The sequence below is a fragment of the Raphanus sativus genome, chromosome 6, assembly GCF_000801105.2.
Source record: "Raphanus sativus cultivar WK10039 chromosome 6, ASM80110v3, whole genome shotgun sequence".
NCBI lineage: Eukaryota > Viridiplantae > Streptophyta > Magnoliopsida > Brassicales > Brassicaceae > Raphanus > Raphanus sativus.
Window position 1 is genome coordinate 28,682,007 of NC_079516.1, and position 17,521 is coordinate 28,699,527.

General features: G+C 40.1%; 2 protein-coding genes across 10 annotated transcripts in view; both read left to right on the top strand.

Moving 5' to 3' along the window:
- The first annotated feature begins 2,343 nt into the window (after positions 1-2,343).
- Positions 2,344-17,396, top strand: LOC108851532 (uncharacterized). Of its 6 annotated transcripts, none has more exons than XR_008936026.1 (4): positions 2,344-3,194; positions 3,303-3,973; positions 4,052-4,591; positions 4,664-5,155. XR_008936026.1 is itself a non-coding variant. In XM_056989664.1 (4 exons), exon 4 carries the CDS (start codon positions 8,223-8,225, stop codon positions 10,107-10,109), a length of 1,887 nt encoding a protein of 628 aa, XP_056845644.1. In that variant the 5' UTR covers positions 2,501-3,194; positions 3,303-3,973; positions 4,052-4,591; positions 6,033-8,222; the 3' UTR covers positions 10,110-17,396. The 6 variants fall into 6 exon arrangements, 5 of the variants coding, with proteins under 5 accessions (XP_056845645.1, XP_056845644.1, XP_056845647.1 ...); XM_056989664.1 differs by lacking the exon at positions 4,664-5,155 and adding an exon at positions 6,033-17,396 and having other exon boundaries at positions 2,501-3,194; XM_056989667.1 differs by lacking the exon at positions 4,664-5,155 and adding an exon at positions 6,033-8,214 and having other exon boundaries at positions 2,501-3,194; positions 3,285-3,973; positions 4,052-4,138.
- LOC130494377 (uncharacterized) overlaps positions 2,376-17,521 on the top strand; it is a 36,744-nt gene continuing 21,598 nt past the window's right edge. For 2 of the 4 annotated variants that reach the window (XM_056989671.1, XM_056989674.1), the window contains exon 1: positions 2,376-2,502. The gene's annotated coding sequence lies outside the window, so the exon portion shown is untranslated. Of the gene's footprint in view, positions 2,503-10,130; positions 14,742-14,834; positions 14,871-17,521 lie in introns of those variants that run through there. The other 2 variants (XM_056989670.1, XM_056989673.1) reach the window with 2 other exon arrangements.

Consider the following 17,521-nt stretch of genomic DNA (forward strand, 5'->3'; position numbering starts at 1 on the left):
AATAATAAGAAATTTATGTTGCTAACAAAATTTTCACAAAACCAGAAAATGGAATTAAAGAAACAAATAATTTACTCACATGTCGAACTCAGTTTTGTCTGAATAAAAAATATAAAGGTAAGAAATAGATAGTTTGGAAAGCAAGAATTTGGGCAAAAGATAAAAAATCAAAAGATAAAGGAGAAAAAACTTATCACCCACGAGTGTAGACCAAACCAAGTCTAGTGTTAAGCAAAGTCAAGATTGGCCAGGCTCGTTTTAGACTTAAATAAACATGCATGACTTTAACAATATAGTTTAGTCATTTATTAACAATATATATATATATATATATATATATTCACAAGTTGGGTTTGTTTTTTTTGGTCTGATTTACAAAAAATATTAAAAATAAAGAAGCAATGGCAGGCTGCCACGTAGCCTTGGAGCCCGCACACAGTTGAAGGACTCAACTTTATTTGACTCTTAATTAGCGACTTTTTTTCTTTTTTTCTTCGATTCTGTCGTTTTGTGGTCTCCCCCTCCCTTAGCAACCCCTAAAAAACGACCAATAATATTGGCCTAAGTTTTAAAAAGATATAATGTGGAATATGTTTGTTTTAAATAGAGATTATTGGTGAATATACACACAAACCGACTCCTAATTGCAAACATATACGAAGTGTTTAGTAAATGCTTTGTTGACCATTTTGCCCCTATTTCCATAGCCGAGCTACGCCTGTAATTGTGTCAGCCCCAGCTGTGTGTGTCGGAGTTTCACTCCCGATACAAGCATGCGACAGAGACTCTGTGTTTGAAATAATAGACGAGACGGTTGAGTTTCCTAAAGACGTAATGCATTTTGTGCCTTTTAAACGTAACAGTTTTTTTTCGGGAAAATCGCATAAAAAACCCTGAAAGTGTCACTTAGTCACACTTTAAACCTTGAAGTTTTTTCACTAACACTTTAAACCTCGGAAGTGACATTTCTGTCATAAAAAACCTCCAAACTTAAAAAATGACCTGTTTAACAGGTAAAAATGGTGATGTGTCGGTTTTTTTTCCAAAAAATATTTATTTAATTTATAAAATAAATAAATATTAATGAAAAAATCAGAAAATTAAATAAAAATTAAATAAAAATTCAGAAAATTAAATTTAAATTCATAAAATTAAATAAAAATTCAAAAAATTCAAAAAAACAAATAAAAATTCAGAAAATCAAATAAAAAATTAAGAAATTAAATAAAATTCATAAAATTAAATAGAAATTCAAAAAAGTAAAAAATCATAAAAATAAAATAAAATAAAAAAATAGTAAAAAATCATAAAAATAAAATAAAATTCAGAAAATTAAAAATAATCATAAAACTAAATAAATATCAGAAGTTAAATAAGTTTCAAATAAATAAATAACTAATTCCAATATTCTCGTCCGAATTTTCTCGAAAACCAATTCATATGAAATTCAGTATCTGACTTTTTGAAGTCCTTTGACATTGAATCGAAAGTGGCCATTCCTAAACGTGTAATAAACTTTCGATAAATTACTAATTCATACTCGCAAAAAGCCTTCGACGAAATACACACTACTTCTCGTAAAAACTAATGTTACGAAATTTGAAACTCAGGTCAGAAGACAAGAGGAGAAGAAGAAGGAAGAAGAGACAATCTCGGATCATTAACGAGACTAAGATACGTCCGACTTAGAAAATTTTGTCAAGGTTTTAATTTTTCGTAGGAAAAGAATGAAAATGTCTTGAAAACTGCCGTAAAATTAAGGGAACTTAGACCCTAGGTGGATAGTCTAGCAATCTAAGTTTTAATTTTATGAATTTTTATTTAATTTTCTGAATTTTAATTTAATTGTTTGAAATTTTAATTTAATTTTCTGAATTTTATTTATTTTTTTGAATTATTATTTAATTTTCTGAATTTTTATTTAATTTTTTGAATTTTTTTTAATTTTCTGAATTTTTATTTAATTTTATGACTTTTTATCTAATTTTATATTTTTTTTTAATTTTTATTTATTTTATGAATTAAATAAATATTTTTTTGAAATTTTTTTTGACAAATCACCTTTTTACCTGTTAAACAGGTCAACTTTTTAGTTTGAGGGTTTTTTATGATACAAATGTCACTTCCAAGGTTAAAAGTGTTAGTGAAAAAACTTCAAGGTTTAAAGTGTGAGTAAGTGACACTTTGAGGGTTTTTTATGCGATTTTCCCGTTTTTTTTCCTAATAAATCCCATTACTCATAATTTAAAAAACACAAACCATTTTTTTCTTCTGATTGAAACCGCAAAGAAACCCCAAACCCAACAATTAAACTCGAAATGCGACCCAAAATACACCGAGAAGATGGATGATTACGAATTTCCACCAAGAATCTTCGCTGCTGGCCACGAACCCAACGGAGATAGAGTCAACTCCTACCACATAGTCAAGCAGACAGAATCAATCATCGATGCTCTTACCTCCGATGAGTTTAAAATTTTCAAGAAATCATCATTTGGAAAGGTATTATCGCTAGACGAAATCCCTACCTTCTTTGGAGCTTTTGGTCATTACGTTATTGTTAGGAGATTGAAAACGAAGAAGAAATACGAGGTCTGGTTTTTGTTTGGGGGAAATCCAATCAGATTCTCGCTAAGAGAATTTGCTATCGTTACTGGTCTCAATTGCGGCAAACTCCCAATCTCACCACCACCCAAGAAAAGGAAAAACCCTCTGGAAGAGAAACTCTATTGGAACGAGTTGTTCGGGTCCCTTAAGACATGCATGATTGAGACTGTTGTTGATATGCTGAAGACTAACAAAGTGAGAGACAGGGTTAAGAGGCTTAAGTATGCCGCTTTGGCTATTGTATCTTCTGTTCTCCTGCCATCCTCACACTTCCCGAAGATCATTCCCGAACACGTTGAGATGATTCGTGACCTAGACGAATTTATGGCCTACCCATGGGGTAGAGTTTCTTTACAAGTGCTGGTGTCTTCGTTGTTTGCCAAAGATGAAGTCGCTCTGTCTCAGGAGTCATTCGCTGTTAGGGGTTATGTGGACGAGATACAGATGGTCATGATTGCCGCGGTACCAGCTCTGAAAGAAAGAAGTACTCCTTCCGAAACATCTAGGCTGATACGGCTAGGCATGAGGTTCCTCCCAAATATGCAGTCATTCGTGGGCACGCCAAACAAATGGATTCAGAGTGCGAGGTTCGTTAGTTGCTCTGTTTTCTTGTTAACTTTTAATATTACAATTACCATAAACGTTTACTGCTAATAAGGAACATAATCGCAAACCAGAAAGTTCAAATGATACAGGTTAGTGTCTGCAATATCCTTGACGATCCATAGGAAGAGTGGTGTTTGCAGTGGGATTTTTCATGGAATGACGAAGATATTGACGCAATGGTTGACTTGATCCTTCGCCTTGCTGGAGAATGTTACCCCTTCAAGAACGAAATGTTCAAGGGCGGGATCCAAGCTTCTAGTATTGTGCGTACCAAACCAGAGAAGCAGAAGGAGAAAGCAAGAAAAAGGAAGAATGACAAGGAAGTACCTGCGGAGTCCAACGAAGGCGAGTCATATGATTCTCAGTTGCCAAACCATATTGCCAAGCTGGTTGGTGATCATATGGATGGGATATTAGGTAGACTAGTGCCAATGATTAAAGAGTCTGTAGATCATCAGATCAAGGCAATCTTGGGTGGTTTCAACTTTGATGGTAAGATCTCGGCGATCCTAACATCCTTGAACAACATGTCAGCCTTAGAGGGTATGGTCAATGCAACTTTAGTGGACAAGGTCGCCAACATGCAAAACACGGTCATCAAGTCCCTATGCGAACACATCACAAAGGCCTCTGCAAACAATCCGTCTTGTGATCCCATGATTTCCTCCACCTCTCCAAGAATCCCAAACGTGGATGTCAATCCTGACACTGCTCTCCATAGGGAGCTGGATGACTTGACGGCACGCACTCAACCGATCAGGTCAGTTTTGCAAAAATGTTATCGTGATCATAAATGTTAGATTTGATTAGTATTCACACTGAAATGTGTTTAACATAGATATCGCCGGTGGGTGAGTTCCCGGGGACTGGTGGGCAGGACAATGCATCTCTTACGAAAGAAGCGGTTGCAATGGAAACGCAAGAGGTTAGTCATGTACACAGTTCTTAAATTGAAAGCTAGCCCTGGTGATGCGGACATCAAACCAGTAGCTGAACCGGAAGTCAACCCAACACCTTACCAAACCAGCCAAGGCGCTAACCAGGACATATGTGCACTAAAAATGCCATATCTTTCAAACCAGGAGGGTTTTCACCATGAAACCAATTTTCATGGATTCTACACTCAATATGGAGTCAAGCCAAATTAGAATTATCCCAAAATCTATCCGGAGCAAGAAGATATCAATTTTACAAACCGGAGGTTCTCTAGCCCATCCATTTGCGAGTACCAGGCCTTAGAAGAAATTTCAAGCTCAGACATGACGCGGCCTTCACCATATTCAATCATGAGCTTGAAGAGGGACTTATTATCTTTCCAGGAAGCCCGAAATCAAGAGAATTGGTGATATACCATGGATTTTACCCGTTTTTAACCATGGTATACTGGTATTTTATTATATATTTTATTATATATTTAATCTGTTATCTAGCCTGTTAGGTATGTTTTCAGGTTCAGGAGCAATTCGTGAGAAAGTGATGTTTTTGAAGCATTTTGGAGTGCAAGAGATGATACACCCGAGTTGACCATTCAAGACCAAGTCGGAAGTCAACATTGCGATTATAATCGATCGATACTCGTCCTGAGTTGTCGATCGATGTAGCTGAGAAGATCCGCGTACTAGAAGATCATAATTGATCGATACACATCCTGTATTGTCGATCGATATCAAGGACGAAATGGTTTAGCCGACTACTTCACCAAGACTTCACCAAATTACGAGATTGCCCCTGACGACTTTTTAACCTAATGGAAATGCTTAAATATTCCTGCTAAGTGTTTTTGACGGCAAGCTTTGAACAACTTAGAGAAAAGCAAGTCTTGAGAGGCAAAGCAGAGAATGTGAGAGAGAGACTAGAGTTTTATTTGTTTTGAGAGATTGGAGAGATTTCTCATCTCCTTTTGTATTTCTACTTATTTCTATCTATGCAATTATTTCATCTATCCATTGTCATGAATTGCTTAGCTATGTCTGAGTAGTCTACTTGTTAGATCTAGGGTTTAAATAGGTTTGTGGGATTAGCCCCAAACTATAATTGCTAAGTTGTGGTACTCATCAAATGGATTGCACCCTATGCTTGTTCTAGATTAGCTAACTAGAATATAGATCACTAGGATCTTTGATTATCTTGAATTATCCATTTGAGCTAGTTTGTCTCCTGTTGAGAAGAGCGACAGTCCTCCTTGAGACCTAGTGTTCATTATCTGCTCGCGCCTAGGCATCTCTAGAAGCCGTCGATCGATATCCCGACAGGTGAATCGATCGCCGAGCGAAAGGTGTATCGATCGATATCTCAAAAGGATGTCGATCGACTCTTTTTCTGTGTCAACATACGACAGTTGAGGCTAGAGATCTAGATTATTTAACCAGTGATACATCACTAGAGTTAAGCGGCTGAGATCTATAGTATCATGCAAGCAACTTGTTAAAGCATTGATAGAAATTATAATCTCCATTCCTGAATAAAAGCCCTATGTCTAGCACTCTTTATCACATTTAAACAACCCATCATATTGTTAGTTAGAGCAACTACCTTGCTCATTTTAGGAATTGTTATTTTTATTTCCATCATATAAACCAAATTCACCTAGGATTGATTAGTAGATTTTATTTAATTGGTTTCCTAGCTCCTCGTGATTCGATCCCTAAGTACTACAGCTGTACCTCTTATTTGAGAGAGTAAGCTCTACTGGGTAATTTGAGCACTATCAAATTTGGCGCCGTTGCCGGGGAGCTTTTATCGCCATTAGATTTAATCTTATTAATCTTAGGTTTTTCTTTTTACCCCCTTTCTGATTAAAATTTTTCTTGTCTTTTCAGGTACATGCCCAGCAGTACCAGAAGCAACATGGGAAATCAACTATTATTCTCAGAGGATCCTGCACACTTGGAACGCTCAATCCGCAAAGACCTACGCTCCGCATCGATCGACAGAACCGCATTACCGTCGACTGATACTCACGTTCAACCGTCGACCGACACTCAGACAGCACCGTCGACTGATACCGTTCGCCGATCCACATCGTTCGATACTACTCACCGTACATCGATCAACACTACTCCGAAGCATGGTCGCGATTGTTATTCTGACGCATGGCGATAATGGAAACCTGTATGACCAAGATGGTCATCTGCGTAATACAACATGTCAGAAGCTAGATGCACAGGCTACAGGAGAAGCTCAAACACGATCGTTGGCAGACTATAACCGTCCAGACGAGTACTACACCAACATATCAGCTATTTGACTTCTAGAGATTCAGAAGCCGAACTTCGAGCTCAAGCCTCAGTACTACTCTCTCGTGTCTCAGATACCTTATTCTGGGCTATCACACGAGCATCCTATGGACCATCTGGAGAGGTTCGAGGATCTTATCACTGCTATTCGTATGGATGGAGTCCCTGAGGACTACCTACTCTGCAAGTTCTTCAAATACTCACAGATTGGAGAAGCTTCGCACTGGATCAAGCAGCTACCTACAGGATCACTGACATCCTGGGCCGACATCAAAAACGCCTTCCTGCGTAATTTCTTTGATGAGGCACGCGCTGAAGGCTTAAGGAGCAAAATCGCCACTTTCGCGCAAAAGCCTAGTGAGACTTTTAAAGACGCATGGATCAGATTTAAGTTCTTCCAGCGAGACTGTCCACACCATGGATTCAATAAAGTGCAGCTGCTAAGCACTTTCTGCAGAGGTATCACCTTGAGGTATCAGATGGCTCTTGATACTGCCAGTGAGGGGAACTTCAACCACTAGGAATCCAATACATGCTGTGAGAATTATTGAGAACCTAGCCAACAGCAGCATCACTAAGAACACTGACTCTGACAAGAAGAAATCGGTTGCAGCCATCGGAGAAGACCAGATGAATGAAGTCAGAGCCAAGATAGATGCTTTACATGCATTTCTGGGGCAGCCAGTCTACTCAGCTGAAGAAGGAGAGGCTAGAGAAGATGATACAGAGGAAGATGTGAACTACATTGGAGGTACTTGATTTCAGAGATATGGAAACCAGAGTGGAAATATAAACTTTTTTGGCAGTGGTCAGAAGCGTAATTACAACCAGAGTTCACAGTATCAGAAACCCTTCACCAATACAAGGAACTACGGTAACTCAGCTTACCAAAACCCACCACCACCCACCCAGGAAAGTAAGTTTGATGCCATGATTGATAGAGTTCTAGAAGGTCAGCAGAAGCTTACAGTAGACTTCAATGGGAAGATTGATTCTGTCTTCAATAATCTGACCACAAGGATATACACCATTTGCACTCAAGTTAAGAAACTTGAGACACAGATTGTCCAGACTGAAGACTCTATCAGGAGGATTGGAACTTCTAAGGAAGTAGGGGAAGGAAATAGGAAACACCACGTGAATGCCATTATAGATGATGATTTCTGGCAAGTGGTGAAACATGAGAAGCTACAAGAAGGAGACTTTGAAGTGGAAAGTTCACTAAGTTTCGGTGGATCACAATGGTGTCGATCGACACCAACCAGTCCACATCGATCGACATTAATGATGTCATTTCCGGATACGACTGTAGATTGCAACGCGGTTAGGATATTGACACATGCTGAATTCACGGCTTCTCATCCATACCCACCCACCCACACCTACGAAGATATCGACCGACGAGATGAGCCACTCATCGATCGACACAATGATGAGAAACATATCGATCGACCCTTTTCTCCACCTATCGATCGACACGCACCTCTCACATACCAAGTGCAACTACCATCGATAGACAGCAACTGAATCAATGCACTCAGACCCACACCGAAACCACAAGCTAACCCTACAGAGACCACTGGTAACCCTTCAGACACTACACCTACATCAGAGGGAACTGAAGGAAGAAGGTTAAGGAGTAGAAAGGAAAAGATTCCTAAGAACCTTAAGAGGGAAGCTAATGAAAAGGAGATTGATGGTTTCACTAAAAGAGTTATCAGAATCCCACCAGAGAAACCTTTTGAGGAGGTTTACTTCACAAGCAGATTGTGGATGTTCTTCAGAGAAACAAGGGAGACTGAAAATGACATTAGAAGAAGGTTTGACAATGTCAGAGAAGATATGAGGAAAATGATTACTTTGAAGAAGAAGAGTGATCCTGGGAAGTTTGCAATACCCTGTGTAGTACAAGGGATTGAATTTTCTCATGCACTATGTGACACTGGTTCATCAGTCAGCATCTTACCAAAGATCATGGCAGACCATCTTGGCCTGCAAGTAGAGCCTTCACCAGAGATCTTTACATTTGTGGATTACACGCAGAAAAACTCTAGAGGCTTGATCAGAGACCTGGAAGTACATATTGGTAATGCTATCGTCTCTGTGGATTTTCATGTCCTAGACATCAAGCTAAATTGGAACTCTTCCCTCTTACTTGGAAGAGCATTTATGGCTACAGTAGGAGTCATATGTGACATTAACACCAACATGATGTGCTTGACTCTGATAGATCCAGATATCCACTACGACCCTGTCAAGCTTGGCAAACCATCAGCCAAATCAGTGGTAAAAGAAGATGATCCTGGTATCATTGCAGTTTGTCATTGTGAAGTCGAGTACGAGACAGAGTACTCGGGATCGATCGACAGCAGCTTAACTTCATCGATCGACACCAGTAAGTCAGAGGAGATCGACAACAAACATAGATCATCGATCGACAGAGACCCACCAGATGATGAATTCGATCTACCAGATCATTGCTACCCGAATTTCGCCATCCCACTCAGCAGAAAGGTAGATGATTACTCAGTAAGGAGTTGGGCAGATAGCGGATTTCATGAGAGTTTTGCAGTAGACATAGCCACCTCTTCCCACAGTGGAGACCACGGTGAAGAACATGATACAGACTACTGGGAAGAGAGAGCTTGGGAAAATTACTTGGAGAATGACAGATTTGCAAATCGATTCCCACAATCGATCGACATCAAGCGCCCACCATCGATCGATTATCTACTTCATCCAGCAAAACGACATCGTCCATTGATCGACATAGCCAGTATCACATCGATCGATATTAACCCGGACGACTTAAAGGACAAAATCGGAATTTCACCGATTAGGGCAACACATGGGTATAAAAGGTTGACAACTACAGAGACAAAAATTCAAAACTTTCCACCGTCTACCCAGCAGCTTCCAGCATTCAGCAACTTATCAATGGAGGACTGCAACACCATGAACAATCGATCCAACCATGCAGCTAGACATGCACCATCGATCGCCACCACCACATCACCATCGATCGACGCCTTCAACAGAGCTCAATCTCGATTTCATGACCCTTATGATATCAGGAACGTTTCACTAACACCTGATGAATTTGGAATTTTCAGGGACACAGATGGCTATGCAAGAGCAATGGATGGAAGAGTTCTGCACATAACCAGAGAAGACATAGCAGACATCCTCCAAGTTGCTAATGGACCAGAAAACCTGTTCACACAGCAACGTGGCCATCCAGACATCCTAGCTCACGTCCAGGACAACCACCACGTCACCCCAAGGGAGGATACAGTTCCTAAAAGTTTCGGTCAACCCAGGAGTTCACCATCGATCGACATCGTTTCATCACCATCGATCGACGGAGGATATCCCGGATCGATCGACATACCAAGAGTCGGGTCGCCCGACAGACGATTGGAGTTTGGACGACGTGCCTTCAATACTGATGGATCTAGGAGATTCAAATGGGAAGCAAAGGATGAATATGGTGTCTACAGAGATGAGTTTGGCTATGCTAGAGGAGTTGATGGTGAAATCATCCATGTTACCAAGGAGCAAATAAGGAGAATTCTGGAGAGAGCATCACTTTTTCACAAAGGTTGCTTACGCCTTCCAGTACACACACACGCCCTTACCATGCATACAGACCACCACTAGTACCCTACAGTAGAGAGGAGATAGATGATATGGTGACTGATGTATGGAGAGCTCAGGCACACCTTGAGGCAAACATGCACACATTGGTGGAAGACACTTTCCAGCCTTTGGATGTCAGCTACAAGGATTTCCAGAGTGATATGGCCAAGATAAGAGTGGAGCTTGGAAACATATTAACCATGCTTGAGAAGGAAGTAACGCCACCAATATCGACCGACAGAGTACCTGTACCATCGATCGACATCGGCAAGACTACATCCAAGGACAGACCAGAATGTTCATCACCTAAGCGAGATGAATGGGAGATTGTTTATATCAATACACGGATTGGAGACGTCTACAACCCTCTCAACAACAACGTCGATTGGTTAAGCAAGGGGATCGATCTTCTACAGAAAGAGCTAGCATCAATTCGCAAGAAGGTCAAGCTAAGAATGCTACTTTTCCATCGATCGACACACATTCTTCACCGTCGATCGACACAAGGTTCGCAGCACTGGAAGATAAGATGAAAGCATACGAGACGAAGCATGAAAATTTCAGTTCACCTATCCTGCGACACCAGGACACACTGTCACAACAGCTGAACGAGCTACAACAAGACATGAGCATAGTTCAAGATCATATTGGTCTTCGTGCAGAAACGCAACATCAATCGACAGGCCTAGACCAATATCGATCGACATCGAGCCACCACCAGCAAAGAGAGCATGCACTACAACAGAAGTTGAAGAAATCAAACATGAGCTGTACGAGGCTATGGATGCTATGGAGAGGAGACTCAACGGGACCTGCGATACCATTGACGACACTGTTAACGAACGAGTAAACAGCCTATGCAGAACTACTCGCCAAATGAAGGGCGATATACGTGCTCTGCAATATCAAGAACAGCGCTCACCATCGATCGACACAGTTGATACTGAGTCGACCGACAGAACTCTCAGCGAAACGACCGACGCGCACCTAGTAGCATCGATCGACACCGAATCTTTGGCAGACCGAGATCAGTTAATTCATGACAAGATCGATGCATTACAGAATGAGCTGAGGGAGTTATCAGCATACACCTACCAGACCATCGACAGGAAGGTTGGCAACATCGACTACATTGAGAATTCTGTGAGGAAAGTTCAGGATACAGTCCTCAAGGTAGATACAAAACATCTGAGATCAGATGATGCCACAAGAAGCTTCGTTGCCACATGGTTCAACAGTAGAAGACATGAGATTGATGATTGATGTCCGGTAATCAGCAGTTTCTGCACCCCTTGAGTCACACACCTACCACAGTCAAGCTAAATGACTATAACAAAGCGCTGAGTGGGAGGCAACCCACTATTAGGTTTTCTTTATTTTTCCTTTATTTTATTATTTTTCATTTTTGCTTTTATTTTTCGGATTTATTTTGCAGTTTTTTTTTTAAGATCCGAGTAGAATGATGATTCCGTCGACCGACATTTACCATTCATATCGCTCGACACCACACGACCATCACTAACGATCGACGTACACCACTACGAATTGATCGACACCTTGTCGATCAGGTTTAATCATTCTAACTTGTTATATTTATTAATTATGATTTATTTTCTTTACCTCCTTACCGGCTGTGTTACACTGGGACAGTGTAATTTAAGTCGGGGGGGGGGGGGAGAGTTTACTAATGCGTGTTTTTATTTTGGGTTTTAGTCAAATTGTTTTTCAAAATTATTTTTCGCATAAGTATTAAATAGGAACATTGATATAGATTCGTATTTGATAATCTGACCACTCTTTTGCACCATTCTAGATTACTGATTGCAGATAATACTAAACATGCTAAAGTGGATCAACCTGTCATCTATATTCACTAGCTAAGATTGTTTGAAGGAACCAAATCTGACCTCCAACACTAATACTGACTTATTTGCTTGTCTTGGGGCTTGGAAATCACTGGATCGGAATCCTCTTACAAGTCTGGAAGGTAAAAAGTCTGTGTGTTTCTGGTTCCCTTCCTTCTCTCTCTTCAGCGTCTCAAGATCTAAGTTTATGTTATAAAAGATTGAAATGATTTCTTGAGAGGCAGAGGGGTAGGAGTGTCTCCTGCGACCCCAGTATTCTAAATCTCAAGGATGATCACTCATTGTGGAAACGAGGAATAGGTAAATTACCAAAGACCCCATTATTCGCTACACTTTGTCAAAAATGTATGAGTTACAATGCAAATGTCAATGAGATGGACTAGATGACCTATGTGGCATCGAAACCTGTTGAAATGGAAACTAATAAGAGATTAAGAGAAGAGAGATGAGGGGAGAAAGGAATCAGAGAAGACTACCTGTGTGTTCAGATACTTGTTTGAGGTTAATCCATGTGTCCTTTGATCGATACTCCCAAGGTAAAGCCTGCACTTTTATTTTATGTTAAAAATGAGGTTAGTAGAGGAGAATGTCAGATGAGATTTGCTAAGTTGTTGACTAGATGAGGTTGGTTGCTAAGCTAGGATAAGGCATAATGAACTTCTGTGATTAGGATGTTTAGACATGAATTGCAAACCCATAGAGTGATGACTTCAATATTTTGAATCTTTGAGTTCCTGCTGTTTTCAAACATTTTTCAAAGACTAATGTTTTTGCTTGAGGACAAGCAAAGGAGTAAGTCTGGGGGAGTTGATATACCATGGATTTTACCTGTTTTTAACCATGGTATACTAGTATTTTATTATATATTTAATATGTTTTCTAGCCTGTTAGGTATGTTTTCAGGTTCAGGAGCATTTCGTGAGAAAGTGATGTTTTTGGAGCATTTTGGAGTGCAAGAGATGATACACCCGAGTTGACCATTCAAGACCAAGTCGGAAGTCAACATTGCGATTATAATCGATCAATACTCGTCCTGAGTTGTCGATCGATGTAGCTGAGAAGATCCACGTAATAGAAGATTATAATCGATCGATACACATCCTGTGTTGTCGATCGATATCGAGGACGAAATGGTTTAGCCGACTACTTCACCAAGACTTCACCAAATTACAAGATTGCCCCTGACAAGTTTTTAGCCTAATGGAAATGCTTAAATATTCCTGCTAAGTGTTTTTGACGGCAAGATTTGAACAACTTAGAGAAAAGCAAGTCTTGAGAGGCAAAGCAGAGAGTGTGAGAGAGAGACTAGAGTTTTATTTGTTTTGAGAGATTGGAGAGATTTCTCATCTCCTTTTGTATTTCTACTTATTTCTATCTATGCAATTCTTTCATCTATCCATTGTCATGAATTGCTTAGCTATGTCTGAGTAGTCTACTTGTTAGATCTAGGGTTTAAAAGGTTTGTGGGATTAGCCCCAAACTATAATTGCTAAGTTGTGGTACTCATCAAATGGATTGCACCCTATGCTTGTTCTAGATTAGCTAACTAGAATATAGATCACTAGGATCTTTGATTATCTTGACTTATCCATTTGAGCTAGCTTGTCTCCTGTTGAGAAGAGCGACAGCCCTCCTTGAGACCTAGTGCTCATTATCGGCTCGCGCCTAGGCATCTCTAGAAGCCGTCGATCGATATCCCGACAGGTGAATCGATCGCCGAGCGAAAGGTGTATCGATCGATATCTCAAAAGGATGTCGATCGACTCTTTTTCTGTGTCAACATACGACAGTTGAGGCCCGAGATCTAGATTATTTAACCAGTGATACATCACTAAAATTAAGCTGCTGAGATCTATAGTATCATGCAAGCAACTTGTTAAAGCATTTATAGAAATTATAATCTCCATTCCTGAATAAAAGCCCTATGTCTAGCACTCTTTATCACATTTAAACAACCCATCATATTGTTAGTTAGAGCAACTACCTTACTCATTTTAGGAATTTTTATTTTTATTTCCATCATATAAACCAACTTCACCTAGGATTGATTAGTAGATTTTATTTAATTGGTTCCCTAGCTCCTCGTGATTCGATCCCTAAGTACTACAGCTGTACCTCTTATTTGAGAGAGTAAGCTCTACTGGGTAACTTGAGCACTATCAATTGGTCAAGAAAATCAGAAGTTATGAGTAATTTCCCAGAACCGGCCAAACCGACGCTATCTATGGAAAGTTGCCAACCAATTCAATTCGGTTCGACCCAGAGCTATTTATGGAGACTAGGAGATCATGTTAGCCAATCAGAAGACGTTCCAGGAGTTCTTATATGCACCAGAAGCCAGAGGATCAGGCGGATCCTTGAAGAAGTTATCAAACCTACCCAGAACCATTTTTGGAAAGATTGGACAATCTTTCGGTTTGATCATTTCCAACCAACACTACAAGAAATATGGGTATTGGTAGCAGTTCACGGTAGCACGAATTCACGAAGTGCTACTAAAAGTTTGAAAATCCGAAACAAGACCTTTTAGTAGCGTTAATTAAGCGCTGGCAAAAAATTTCATTAACCCGGGAAATAAAATGAATAAAAAATACATTGATTTCGGTTAAGTGTCGGTATAGAAAGTAATTTGGGCAAAGGACTTGGTTATTTTTTTTTACCTTTTCTTCGTCTCCTTCACTCCGAAACCATCGACGACACATGCAAAAGTTCAAAGACTCAATCTCTCCGATATTTCACGAAGATATTCCTGCCTGTGGTGTTCTCGTCACCGGCGGTCAGATTCCAGGTGAAACCCAGTTTCGATTTTGTCCGTATGAACCCTAGATTCATGTTTTTGATTTTTCTGATTCCTCTGATTAATTTCTTTGATTTCTTTCAGCTTTGAGGCGACGAAGATTTGGAGGAGACAAGTCAGGTTAGAGCTTCTTACATCTGTTTCAGATTCAGCTTTGAGTGAAGTTTGGTTATTTTGTGGGTGTATACGATTTGATCTGTGGTTCTCTGATACACTAAAAATGAATCCTTGCTACTGCCAAGTTAACAGTTGCAATTGTAGTACTTGAGATTCAAATCCAGAGGACTAGTCTACACTCTAGTTCTATAAGTTCCAGAATCAAGCTAAGAAGGAAATATAATTTGGTTGAAATAGGCGATAGTAAACAAGCAAAATAAACACGAGATTGATTCAATTAAACAAGAGCTAGCCTAGGGTATTTCATTGGGTGTTGAATTGGAGCCAAACAATTATTCAAGCGCGATGAAGTGCTTTCTAGAACTCGGATCACTCAGCTGGAACACTCCACTGTCGTGGCAGTGATCGCTTTGCAGATCGATCTCACCACCTAACTGTCGTTGGGATGAGGATCGATTGCAAGCTTTAGAGAACAGGTCCGATCAGTTCACTTACCACCCTAATATCTACTTTTGCTGATTAGGGATACTAAGCTCATTCAATACATGTCAAGTTATCATCCTAAGCGGTTAACTAGGTGATGAACTAGTGATCTAACATCAAGTGATCAGTTTAATGAAAGCAGTAAGAGCAGTATGAATGAAGAACAGTTATGGATCGCTTATCTATGTTTAGCTCATGTCTCAACACCCTAAAAACCCTAGGCGAGCAAGGCTACTACTCGATCATGATGCAAATAGACAAAGACATAAATCCTGAATAAAATTGCATAAGAACAGAGTATGAAACAAAAGGGTTCAGATGATCTTCTCTATGAGAGGATGGGTTTCTTCTCCCTTACAAGTTGCAGATCGTAAATCTCAGTGTTCTCTTGTAAAAACTAGCGTAAAAAAAATAGAAAATAGATAGATGGCGTTTTTATATGGAGGCGCCAATCAGAAGAAAAGAGATTAGGGCAACAGGGCTTAAATTCCCGAAATAGGAGTTTCCATATTCGTCTGGAACAATCTCCGGATCACTCCGTCTGCTTGTTCCGCTTGCGAGAGAACAGTCTCGGGACTGTTCTCTTGAGTGTTCTCCGCAGGAATGCTCCAAAAGGACTTCTTTTCATCAGGCACCTTCTCTTCTTCCTTCTACTAACTCCAGACCTGTAAAAGGTCAAAAAGGACTAGACTGACACGAATTAGTGACTTGAAACAAATGAAAACATATATACAATGATGTGAAAAACACCATATATCAATTCCCCCAGACTTAGATCCTTGTTTGTCCTCGAACAAGGCAAGTACCAAGAACAGGGAGAAAGGTTTGAAAGCGTGGGAACTCGCTTATTCTCAGCAACCATACTCTTACCACAAATCTCTGAACCATACAAGCTGTAGATTAGGACCACACACACTTACTGAGAACCCCCTGATCGCTGTTCGAAGATCGGCTCCTTACTCTACATCTCAACCTGAAAAGGCAACACTTTCGAGACAAAACTCCTTATGTTCAATTAAGATCAGCGTGAGCTTCTTGTCACAGGCTCTACTCAGAGAGAACGGGCTAGGTATAGAACAGGCTAACTTTTATGGTGGAGTTCAAGAGTGTTTAGGGTTTACCAAGAGCGGGTGCAGGATATCGCACAAAATGGTCGTGAGAGGACGGCTCCATTGAGGTCCACAGTCCTTACTCATCTCTGCTAATCGGACTGCTCTCCGATAGATCGATCATAGGACTGCTCTGCGTGATTCAACTTCCCCTTCAGAACACTTCACTGAAACCACCATTACTTATCAACTTCCCCAGTGGCATGCATCATATATTCTTCCCCTTCTCGTCACCAGTAAATCAAAACAAAAACAGAATATTTTTTTTTTTTTTCATACTGATATACACAAATGCTGGGGTGACGAGCAAGGAGGTAACAAGTGATGTACATGATGCCACTGGTGATTCATTCTGCTCTGTTCTAGCCACTTACTTCTTCGTTGTTCTCTATGGTATCGGAACAGGCACCTCGGTTGTTCTCTTTCGTGCCGGAACAAGCGCTCCGGTTGTTCTGCCTGCTTCCACTGTGTGAGCATTGATGAGTAAGAACTGCGTCGATCCTTTCCTCTCCGACCTTTTTGCACATATCTGCACATAAAGTACTAGAAAAGCAAATGCATGAGGGTGGAATAAAAGGTCAGGGTTCAAGGTGGGAACTAGCTAAAGATGAGCTAGCCACTCAGGAACAGCAAGAGGGATAAAAATCGGATAAGAAGTCCTGAGTGTAGTTCTCATTCTACCCTGATCTAGTGCCCATGACAAGAAGAATTAAAGTCCAGATTAGGTTCAGATAAAGTGGAGTTAAGTCTGCCCAGTGTAACCTGATCGGTATAGAACTTCTGGAGTGTCAAATGAGATAAGTCAGGGTGTTCCAGGTCCATGTGTGGGTCTTTCATCACTGCTAAGGTCACTGAATAAGAAGGTTAAAGCACGAGGTGGTTAAAGAGCATCACAAAATAAGGTCCTGATTCCCACAATAGTTTTGACTGACTCGATCCTAAAGACTGACTCGATAAAAACATAAAAATGACACAAGGACTGACTCAAAAAGCACACAAGCGAATATAGTACAATCGCTCCCCCAAACTTAGTTCACACCATCCCTGGTTGTGAAAATAAAT